General features: G+C 37.6%; 2 protein-coding genes and 1 pseudogene across 2 annotated transcripts; 2 read left to right on the top strand and 1 right to left on the bottom strand.

The window, feature by feature from the left end:
- Nucleotides 1–470: 470 nt before the first annotated feature.
- Nucleotides 471–3917, top strand: LOC141814015 (uncharacterized; annotated as a pseudogene).
- A 453-nt stretch (nucleotides 3918–4370) lies between these two features.
- On the top strand, nucleotides 4371–4757 carry LOC141813148 (uncharacterized). The gene has a single exon (XM_074701059.1). The coding sequence runs from the start codon at nucleotides 4371–4373 to the stop codon at nucleotides 4755–4757; it is 387 nt and encodes a 128-aa protein (XP_074557160.1).
- Nucleotides 4758–5949: 1192 nt separating this feature from the next.
- On the bottom strand, nucleotides 5950–11578 carry LOC141813619 (protoheme IX farnesyltransferase, mitochondrial). The gene is made up of 7 exons (XM_074701574.1): nucleotides 11181–11578; nucleotides 10718–10847; nucleotides 9484–9621; nucleotides 9238–9371; nucleotides 8527–8652; nucleotides 8334–8437; nucleotides 5950–6425 (listed from the first exon to the last, which is right to left on the bottom strand). Exons 1-7 carry the CDS (start codon nucleotides 11525–11527, stop codon nucleotides 6055–6057), a joined length of 1350 nt encoding a protein of 449 aa, XP_074557675.1. The 5' UTR covers nucleotides 11528–11578; the 3' UTR covers nucleotides 5950–6054.
- Between the last annotated feature and the right edge of the window lie 748 nt (nucleotides 11579–12326).

Genomic DNA, 12326 nt, shown 5'->3' with positions numbered 1-12326 from the left:
TCGATCCCAGCACGTGTTGAATTATAATTTAATTAAATAAAAATAAATATATTTTATATAAAAATATATTAAATAGATACTAAATCTTGAAAAAAAATCATAAAATTAAAAAAAAAACCCAAACTGGCGATTCAATCCGCTGAACCCGGTTCCAAAGGGCTTGAACCGTAACCGGCCCGGCATCCTTCCGGGCCGATTCCGGTTCGGCCCGGCTAACCGGGTCAAGGGCTGGACCCGGCCCGTGGTCGGTTCGGCCCGGCTAACCGGGTCAACGGGCCAGCCGCCGTTCCGGGTCCGGGCTGGACCCGGCCCGTGGTCGGGTCTACATAGCTCAAGTGAATCTTTTATGGAGATTCCCTCTTCTTCTTTCCTTTCTTTTTCTATTTATCCCCCTCTTCCAAGTAAACAAGGCCCAAAGAAAAGACCCGGCCGCACTTGGGCCATCTAATTCACCACAGCCGGCCACGCCGCCGCGCATCGACAACGCCGATGGCCGTTTTGGTCCCCGCCGTCATTGCGATGGCCTCCGGCGACTCCGACAACTCGCCGAGCGTCTTTCTACCCCGACTCGTAAACGGCGCCTCGCGGCTGGCCGTCTCGAAGCCTTCCTGGGTCGTCCGAACGGCGGTCAGTGACTCATTCTCTCCGCTCTCAGTCCATGCTCATTTCTAACTAGTTCTTCCGCGTTCCCTGAATAAAATTACACGTAGAATGTGAAAAGAGAAACCTTTACGGATTCTCAACGAGAGATCACCTTCTAGGGTTCAAGCTTCAGAAGAATACGAAACTATAACGCAGAGTCTCAGCATAGTGGTACAGTTGATAGTTTTATCGGACCTTCATTAAAAGTTCAATTTTTGTGCCCTAACACCAGAACTACTGAACGAGGGCTTATTTGTCTGATTTCTCATGGTTTACACAATTGAGATGAGGAGATCGATCATTTAGGTTTGACTGTGATGTTCCATGTTTGTCACAATTCCATGTCTCATTAATGTGTGATGAAATGTTGATGTCTGTTTGCTGCCTTAAAAAGATGTATCAAAATATACTATGCCAGTATTGTTGATGTTTTTGTGTTTATATACCTTAATCATATAGCAATGGGATGCTTCATCACCTAATTACCTAACCAATCATGCTTGACAAACGTTTAATAACTAAATCTGTAAGAAAAGATGGTGGACTTGAGAGTGCATCTCATTTGCATGACCGAAGTTTTTAGTCTAATAGATATGCACTTAATTTTCTTGAAAATTTCATTATTGAGTGAAAAATGAATATTTCATGGAAAATTATGATCCCACCTTCATTTCAGTAAAAGGTGGACGGCCTTCATCCGCCACCCTAGCCCATTACCAAATTGGTCTCACACGGTCGGCCCCATGACCGTTTGTGAGGAGGTAAATCGAGAAGCCGAAGTTGGCCACGACGGAGGAGGGTATTGCCTCGGCTTTGTCGAGATTCGATATGATCCCACCACACAATAGCACAACTACACGTCTCGATCAACATTGCTTTTGATTTGAAGACCTAGAGCATAAATGTTTTGTGTTTTTCAAGGCCAATTGAGATGGTTGAGTAGTTAAGTTAGTTGGGTCGGAGAGCGACGGATCCAAGAATTAGCAGTGGGCTAGGTTTTGGGTGTGGAAGGGGTGGGCTAAGCACCAAAACAAAATGAACAAAGGAAAAAAAAAATAAAGAATACATCAATTCTCCTTGGTGCCAAGTTGTAGGCTATAAAATACCTATGTAAGTTTTTTTTTAGGCTGAGCTAAAGCGCAGGACAATCCTATCTTAGATCTATCTCTGGGTCGGACAGACTAGTAGAGCAGGTCAAGGTGGTCGGCCCAATCAAGGTATCAAGCTGAGTAGACCTATTGGGCCAGTCAAGGCAGTCGGACAAACCGGTGAGAGACATTGTGCTATTATGATGAGGTTGACATGTTTTTTATATAGAATTTATTATTAATATTTTTTTGTGAGATTTATTTCTTATCTATTCTTTATAACATTTCTTGTAACCAAACATAAGAATAGTTATTCTATGTCTATAAACCAAACTAAGCAATACTTATTCCTTATCTATTCTATCGTTTAGGAATAAGTATTGAGCAAAAATCAAAGGGGCACCCGTTATTTTCATTATCATCAAAAGGGCTCCCTATGTTGAAAAATATTGAAAGAATGTTCCATCCTTTTTTACTAATTACTAGATCAGCCCAACACTACTGTAGCAATTTTGGTTAAATTGTTCCAACGCTGATCAAACTGCTCCAACTTGGTTAAAACTGCTTCAAAATACTGTTGTAGCAATTTTGTCCAAAAACTACAACAACATAGAATACGTTGACTGGCATAGAGTAGTTTTGGTCAAAATCCTCCACATTATAACAATTTTGACAAAAGTGCTCTATGTTGTAACTGTTTTAGTCAAAATTGTTATAACAGTGTTCGAACAGCCAAGTAAAAAGGGTAATTTGAGAAGAAAATTTAGGATGATGTGGTCTTTTGATATTTTTTCAACCTAGGATGCATTTTTTAGGATAGCAAAAATATTGGGCTCTCTTTTGATTTTTGTCCATAACTATTCTATTGGTCTTCCTATGTGTTAGAGATTGCAATCTATTCTGAAAACCAACTTCCCTGAAATTGACACAGTGTTTAAAGATGCACCAGCAGTTGGTTTTATGTTAGTTCAATGATTTGGGCTGTATGCAAGGCTACACCGTTAAATGACTAAAGATTCCTTTGGTCTCTCCTTGCCCCTTTCACCTTTGGCATTTATGGATTCAACTCATTCATCTATAAGGTCTATTAGTCATCTTTGAACATGTCCTTACTATCCCAATCTATTTTCTTATCAATGAAAAACATCAATGACTTGTATTAATTGTAATTAGCAATCAGCTGACAACAATAATCACATATACATGTTTAGACATTTCTTTTGTATCGGAAAGTCATATTTTTAACATTTTTTGTTACATTATCTAAGTCTAATGTCGGAAGAGAGAAAATGAAGAAGCCAGATCCACCCTGCGTCGTCTGTGCTGGAAGTGGAAGAATCGATTGCCACAATTGCCGAGGGAGAGGTCTCTATTATGTATCCAAATATTGATCTGTACTATGCTTGCATAAACTCTACATTTCTTTTCGAAACTCCACTGTTCTTACCATCATTTTTTTCTGCTCACATCTCATTCTTAACTTTATATGTGCAGGGAGAACAAATTGCCTAGAACTAGCCATGCTTCCAAAAGGAGAATGGCCAAGATGGTGAGATAGATCTATTTATCACATGTTGCTACCGCCATTCACATCGATCATGTCGCACAAGAATAGAATGTACAAAACCATTCGCTTCTGAAAGAATTTGAACTAATTGTGCGGCAGTCGAACTTCCTCCCCAATTGCATGTTAAGATTTGACAAGAACCAAATTATATGAACTATTGCAGGTGCAAGGTTTGCGGTGGGAGTGGACTCGACTACTGTAACCGATGTCTCGGAACAGGAGAGTACCAAGATATAATGGGGTTTCATCTTAGGAAGACGAAGCCTCCTCGAAGGTTAGGCAACCCAATGGACGACCATGGAACTGCTAGGGACGTTCATACGTCAGGAGATGGTAGTTGATAATGAAGGAAATCAAATGGCAGTAGCACAAAAAAACTTCCACAGCAATTCATGGAAAACTTTTGCTCCGAGTGTTAAAGAAGATGAAGATTGATAAAAGAATAATTAGTGCCTCTCAGTGTAAGAATAGAAATAGAAACAGTTGTTTTATGCTATGAAAGTGTTGATGTGAAATTGAATGTAACTCGGTAGAAAAAATAAAGTTTATGTACAAATAATTAGTTTTTAGAGATGGATAACATGTAAATTCATTATGTTTTGGGGGAAATGACTACAAATTATGAATGCCAATATTTTTAAGTGTAGTGGTTTGAGTCTATGCATCTCTTTCCTTCATGAATGTAAGGTAGATATGAGTCTTTGCTAACAAAGAATTTTTAGAAAAGATATATTTGTGTGATGTAAGTCTTTTATAATGAAAAAGAATCTTTAGAAAAGATAATTTATGATGAAAGCTTTAAAATTTTTATTTGTGTGATGTAAGTCTTTTTCTATAAGATTACTTAAATGAATTTAAGTTACTCTTAACAATTAATGAAAGATGAACGTATACACAAAATACAAAGGATTGTAGTAATTAGGACTTAACATAACCTACTAAGCCTACATAAGTAACTGTAATTAGGCATTAACCTTCCTAAACCACACCTTTAAATATGCATGCATTTCTTCTTTCCTTCTCACCAACTAATTCATAGCAGTGAATTCAGAATCACGACCAGCATTACTTCCATGAGGCGATCACTGGAGCTGTTGTCGGTGCTTCTGGTGGTGATGCTGGCCGTGTGGCCGCTGCCGGCAGCGGAAGCGCGGCTTGTGTTGCCGTCGAATTTCTGCAGGGGAGAAGCCCGGTGGTTGTGCCTACGGCCGCCGCGTATATCGATGCCTCCGCCGCCGAGCGTGAAGGAATGCCTGGGCCCGATCCGCCCCGTCAAGGGCTGCGTGCGCTCGCTCTTCCGGTCCGACACCTCCGGCAAGCTGCGGGTGGAGGGGGAGTGCTGCGGGGCGGTGAGGAGCATGGAGGGGCGGTGCTTCGACGCGGTCTTCACCAGTGTTTTCTTCAGCAGCGCTTTCGCGCCGAAGCTGAAGGAGCACTGCACTCCGCCGGCGACTGATTGAAGACTTGTTGCTCCTCTCGTTTAGTATCTTCTGGTGTTTCAATAAGATCAATAAATCGCTGTCTTTGCATGCATCACGAATCAATAATAAGGATTTTTGTTTTCCTTTATTTTGAAAATTTTAATAAGAATTATCATTTTTTAGCACCCATAAATTAAATTAAAGGACAAAAGTTTAAAAAAAAACCCCTTTATTTCTAAATCAGTGTCCCAACTTGATTTTTTTAATAAAAGAATATTACTTTACTTTAATTTATAAATATTTTCCAATATTATTATATTAATAAATATTTATCGAGTGTTGATAGAGTATAGCAGTTATAATTTTATAATTTATTACAATATGAATTCTTGTAGTGGTATAATATGAATAGTTGCGGTAGTTATTGTTTCATAGTGCACAATATAAATTTCTATCTTTTTTATTCATTTAATAACTATAAAATCATAATTACTACAATATAAATTCCTACTATTTTTGTTCACATTATAGCAGCTACGATTTCGTAACTACTACAATATGCCCGATAGATCTAGAAATTAGAATTCATTTTGTAGTAGCTACGAAATTGTAGTTGCTATAATGTGAATTCCTATCATTTTTGTTCACGTTATAGTAGTTATGATTTTATAGTTACTATAACGCATTCGGCCAATTTAAAAAATAAACTAGAGATAATAGTACCAAAAGGATAGTTGAGTAATTACATATAAATGAATAGTAGGATGAGATATCTTTTTTAATAATAAATAAAAATAAGATGCCTCTTCAATGTTTGAAGAAAAAAATGTTTTACCCTAAATTAAATTCCTTTTAATAATATTAAAGGGGATTTTTGTAGAATTATAAGTTAAAATTTCTCAATAGTTTACAATTACAACATGGCACTCAAATCTTGATTGGCAAAAGAAAATCATGATGCAATAGTAAAATTATTATGGTATGAATTGATGATCATGAAACCAATAAGACTGTATATAATAGATGTCCTTTATTAAAATCTTAATTTATAGCTTTAAATCACCTGATGAAAGATTATGAAATAGTTGCAGAAGAGTTTGAACTCTTGTGTTTTCCCAACGAATAATCAAATGGTAAAATACAATGTTTAATGTTAAATAAATCCACTCAAACCTTTTGGATGGAGGGAAAGGCACCATGTTAAGAAATTATTACAACCGAGATTGAGAAATTGTAGTTTGAAGGTGGAACAATCTTATTCCTCATCAAAACACTATAAACAAGAACCACTGTTACAATTCTAAGGAAACCACGAAACTATCAAAACGCTTGTAACTCATGAATCGGAGGGAAAGTACATAGGCGCCGGCAGGAAGGGGAACGGAGCAACTGAAGCATAGGCGATTGGGGGACGTGTTTGCGTTCGATCTTTCCCTTTCTTCTTGTAGCTGCTGCCCTCAGAATCAACAATTTCGGTGAGGGCTTGGTCATTTCTTGTTGGTTCAGCCATTGTCATCTCGTTTTGTTCGTTAGGCAGCCTATGCAGCAGCAGACCGGACATGAAAACAGGGAGATAAATAAGACTTCCATGAAACATTCTTCGTGCATTCTTCGAGCTTCGATCGCGAACAAATAACAGAGCTCCTATGCTGATACTCATTGTCACAAGTGTGGATTCAAGTGCAAACCATTTTGAAGTAAGGCCCCCTGCATTAAGGTTTATTGGGTAGGTCAGTGAACAGAAGCAGCAAAATCTAAAAAATTCTTGATGTAAATTAACCATGCTGCTGAAAGCATAGATTTAGAATGTGGTACCGCCAACTTATCTATAGCAGAGATTAGAATGTTTAGACGACTACATGAAATTATCGAAAAAGATATATAAAAAGATGCATACACAACTTCCAGAGAAAAAAGAATGTGCAATCTATGTAGATCAGCTCCATTATTGGATAAAATAAGAGGAGAAAATATTAAAGTTGTATGGACTATGGGTATGCTCAAGACAAATAATAGAGACAAGTTAACTCTATTAAGGTTGAAGGTGTTAGAAATTGAACGAGATGAAAGAAAATACTAATTAACATAAGGTAATTTAAAAGATCAGAATATCATTCAACGGAGGCATATAGGACTAATATTATGCAGAACAGGAGGAAGGAACAGAATTGAGTGCCGATGAAGGGGAGTTAAAAGTAGAAGTTGGATCATGTTCAAACTCAAGTACAAAGAAATTGCTGAAAAAGATGGTTGTATCAAACTCATTAGCAAAGGGGATCTGATGATTATATCTAAGAAATATTCACAGTAGGAGGAACTTGCAATAATTTAAACCAAAGCCGAATGCAGCTTGCAAGATTTGGAGCTAGATCAATGACAACACCAATGGGGTTGATGTCCAATGCTCAGATATCTATATTTCTTAGCATACAACTGCCTCTGATGCCCTCATGTCAATAATGCTAAAGTAGTGGAGAATGACGATTTTTTTTTATCATTACCTATTGATTCCTCCACCTATAATAATTATATTAGCATTATAGGTTTATTTATTTCCTTATTAATATTCTGAGTTTTAGTCTTTCCTTTGTTCTTGAAAGAACTTCCTTAATCTACAAGCTCTCATTAAAGAGGAGTTATCTTAATCTGGGGTGAAATTATCACACAGAAGAATTCTTTTGTTCTTCTTCTTGGTGAATGTGATTTTCCCTATTGTTGGGTTCATCGCATCAATTATACCTCACACTAAGAAACTAAGACCCTTAGAATCAATCCTGATGTGTACCAGTATTTATAACAAGAAAATATCAAACCAAAAAGATTAGTTAAGAAATACCAAAAACCAAAGCAATATAGTTAAAATTTACAGATACCTATTAATAGTTGAAAAGTATCACCCCAAACTCGAATATCAGTCCCATTCCATAATGACATTGTACCAATGCCATGCCAGTGGGTTGACATGCACTAGTTAGGAAGGTCAAACTGTGGTGGCGGATGATAAGAAGAAGAAGAGCAGTAGGTAGTTTAACTTGTCTAACATTGGCATAGACCACACAAACCCACATGTCAATGATCATCCTGCCGCAGGAGCATGGCTCTTGCATCCCACTGCAGCTCGTGGACAGCAAAAGAAGCCTCTGCATCCCATCATGGCTTGAAGAAGGCTGAAAGAAGCCTCGCCGTGTTAGTTATCTAATCGTGAAAGGTAATCATAGAAGCTCCATTGCGGAACACTGACCCTCACCTCCTATTTCCACTCAGAAAAGGCAGGAAGAGGTATTCACAATGCATTACAGCTCATGGAAACCAAAAACCTAGTCACCTCATCTCAAGTCTCGAGTCTATTTTGTTCATCAACCAACAGGTGGAATTATAAGTTTTACCTATGCTAATTAGCATGGAATGGTTTAAAAAACCATGCACTGTATCTTTAAACAAGTAACGTCTATCTTCCATGAAGAATATAGAATAAAAGGAAAAAAATTTACTAAGCGCACTACCTAAGGTTTTGGTTATTTACACCTTCATCCCTGATTATACCATATATAAAAATCGATGCTGAAAGAATAAGTAGTTTGTGAACAAATGCCTCCTGTTATGTTAGAAACTTACAATCATATGCCAAAAATCCTAGTGGAAGCAGATAGAGACAGTTTCTCAATGACACTAAAGCAGTTCTTTGACCAGAAGCATCAGCAAGAGTGAACATCCGAAACCTGTTCAAACATGCAAGTATAGTAACATCTGAGAGAATGCTTCCCAATGAACTACAATTGAGTTTTTATAGTCAAGTAGAAACACAAACCCTCCAGTAATGTAGTCATTGCGGCATAAGTAAGCAAGGGCCATGAAGTGTGGAATCTGCCAATAATACAAAGCTGCTGGAAGAATCATTGAATTTAAAGATACTTCACCGGATGCAGCTGCCCACCTGACATTGAATAATGTTTAGGGGCAAAGCAAGTGTGTGAACCGTAAACATAAAGGATAAATCATGAGAATTGCAAGCAAACAAGCTATATTGCACCACCACTTTTACCATACTTCTTAGTTGTATTATCCAGCATGGATCCCACATAGAACTTGTGTTTCATATGTAGAATATTACATGGAAATGCTGACTAAAACTAATTCCATGCTTAGATTAGATTGGTTTCTAGTTCCACCCTCCAAGGAGGGAGAAGAAAGTACCAACAACCAAACTGCAACTGCTTTGACAAAACAGGATGAACGAAAAAACCGTACTACTACATGCAGATAGTCATAAAAAAAAAATTAAAAACAAAAACTCAGATGCCACCTCCACAGAGCTTATTCTGATATATAGCTTACTGAAATAAGTTGTAGAAGAAAGACACTACTTCAATAAATACTCTAACAACAGATAAGAATAAATAAACAAGAACCGGAAGAAAAATGCATCTAAATTTTGCTTAATAAAGCTTGGATAATAGGAAATCTCTGTGCAAGGGTCAACACTGACAATGTCAGATTATTTGCAGGAATAAAATGTTACCCAAGAAGTGGAGGAATGGCACCAACTACTGCTCCAACCCATGTATTAATGGGGTGTATTTGTTTCAATGGAGTATACACAAAAGCATAAAGAATCAAATTGCTAGCTGCAAGCCCAGCTGCCAAATAGTTAGCCTGCAATGTACCTTGTCAATGAAGTTTTTCAAACCATCAGCCATAATCTCATTTATGTGAATGCAAATCAAAGTCTAAACCAGTTAGTTTATCAATGGAAATATTACTAAACCTTCCAAGCCAACAAAGTGGTGCCAGCTAACCCAACACTTGATGCCCACATAGCAGCATGAGGAACACCTATACGTCCAGAAGGAAGTGGTCTATGCCTTGTCCTTTTCATCTTAGCATCATTCTGTCTTTCAAACACCTAACACACACAACTTGGTGAGAAGTCAAGGAAAAAAACTGAATACAGAAACCCACTAATAAAAACTAAACTAAAAAGAACAAAGTTAATATTCAAAATACTGAATTAAAACACGCACTTAAACAAAGGGCATAAAATTACGCATTAACTGATAAGTCTATGTTTCCTTGCATTAAGCAGATGAACTAACTTCAAAAATCTGGAAGAAAACAAATAAAGAAACACCATGAAAAATGTCACAAGCATAAGCACATTAGTTATAAATACCAAAGTTCATCACCTTCTGCCTATGAAGATACGTGTAACAAAAGTCCTGCAACTCAACTAGGAAGAAGAAAATAAATACAAGTTTAATAGTGATGAATCAGTATAATTAGAGATGAATTTACCAAATCAATCCATTTGTTTGACAGTAGAATCATTCCTAGTGGGAAATATTTGAGGCGTACTAATAGAAACCACTTGATACTGTTCACAAGTTCAACAACAAATATATCAAGACAACCTCTAATTTGTCTTGATGGGCTACGTGATTTTATGACTAAAAGCATATTCAACGACGCAAGCAAAAAAAACTCACAGCCAAAACATTATGACATCGACCAATTCAATAATTGAAAGAGTTGGTGTTATTGTCCTCTTGTCCATTGTTGGGCAGCGAATTTGTGAGTGATTCTTTATGCTTTAATTAGTTCAATTCGCATATACATTATAGGCCTCAACGTTAAATCATGGAATTAGAGACAATGATTAGGCAAACCAGCCCACAATTAAGCATATTTCCCCAATCAAATAGAAACATATCTAACATTACATATTAAAGCTCCTACATTTTATCATATTGTTCCACAGATTGTGGTTTCATTCACAAAAAGGTGCAATCCCAATTCCTTGGGACTTAGGACGTAGAAACACACAATGGTACAACATATCATAGAAACACATGACAGTATAGCATATCTCTGTTATGATGTTACAGCATGTATTGCATTCAAGACGTTCTTGCCTAAACTGCAGTACAAGGAGAACTAGCTAAAATGTGCAAGTGAGGAAATTCAGTTTAATGGCATGGCATAGCTAGAAAAGTTAAGAATACCTGATTTAGAGAGTTAGCAGATGCTGCAACCATCATAGTACCAGCACAAGTGCAACAAAGCCCAGCAAGATCAATAGAACTACTGCTCCCAAGAACAAAACCAGCTCCAGAAGTTGCAACCACTAGCATGCTGGAGAAAACCACTATGATTACTCATCTGGACTGAAAAGATAGTTTCTATAGAAACAAAAAAATCAGAAAACAAATGCATGCTTCTTTCATGCAAGCCATCAAATTGACCTAACACCTCCTTTAGTTATAAAAACTATATATTCATATTGGGGAAATACTACACAGAAGGTTCACATTATGCTCATGCCAAGTCACATGTCACCAAAAGCTAGAGCTAACAAGATCAGTGAAGACTACAAACCTAGTAGATTATTCGATCACAAACAGATATAGTACATTATTCAAATCCAAAATAATAGAAAAAAGGGAAATTGTATCAAAGTGGAGAAACCTAAGACGAGCTTTGGATAGTTCCCAGTAGCAACGGCCGTAGTGACGGATGCCCTCAGAGAACTCTCTCGCCTTGTGCGCGATAGACGACGAAGCAAGCCCCAAAGATCCGACGACTTCCGCTGCAGTCTCAGGCGACGAAGCGGAGGAAAAGGTGGAACCCGCCGAGGCAAGATGATCGAGCCTTGGATCTACTGCGGCCTGGAGTCCCCGAGCAAAACGAAGAGTCGATCGGCCGCCAGCGATGTCCTCGAAGAAGGATGGAATAGAGAGATCAGGCATAGGATTAGGCGTCGCTCCGCGAGGTGAGAGGAGGCCCCTCGAGGCCGCGGTGGCGATCCTCCACATGGCGGCGGCGTTCGATCTGACAGCCAAAAGGGCAAGCTCTCCGACGACAAAATCACGAGGGGATCAAAAAGAAGAGTTTTCAATTAAACCCCTCGCTGTACCATATTTACGAAGAAGGACCTATTTGTGGGCATCCGAACTCTTCGCAAATTGGCGGTCGCTACTGCTATTCATCTTTTAATAGGTTCATACAATTTTTTTTACATCTATTTATAAAATTTTAAAATATTAATTTTGAAATACTTATGATTTTTTTAAAATTACCACCACGTGTCCAAGCCTATAGATTAATCTTAGAAATAATCAATTTGGTCTTATAAAAATTTCTCACTAATCAACAGGATAAATCAAAGAAAGTGTAGATGATGATCGGTCTAATAGTCAACGTTCTCATATCTGATATTCATTTGAGAAAAAATTCTTACAAATTCATCATAATTAAATCTTGAACTCTAGATATCTGATCTATCAACTATCGCACCATGCCTCTAGCTAGGCAGTTATGATTCCTTCTTATTATGTATGTGCAAGATTGAACACTTGACATTAAAGATTAATGTCTAACCATTTTAGATGATAAATCAATGGTATTTATTTATTTTATATTTGATAAATAAATATAATTTATAAATATCGGACAATGCAGACAATGCAATATAGTGTCGAGATCTGTTATGGTCTAACCCAATCTATTCATGTACAACCCCTAATTTTAAGTTAGTTGTCCGACATGAGCGATTGTACCTGATCTGGTTGACATTAGAGATAAGCCGACTCTTTGATGGATCATAGCGGGGTA

This window comes from Curcuma longa, chromosome 20, assembly GCF_044706935.1.
Source record: "Curcuma longa cultivar G26 ecotype Majalengka, Jawa Barat chromosome 20, ITB_CL_G26_1.1, whole genome shotgun sequence".
Taxonomy (NCBI): domain Eukaryota; kingdom Viridiplantae; phylum Streptophyta; class Magnoliopsida; order Zingiberales; family Zingiberaceae; genus Curcuma; species Curcuma longa.
The sequence above is the reverse complement of the archived record's forward strand: the minus strand, read 5'-3'. Positions and strand labels throughout refer to the sequence as shown.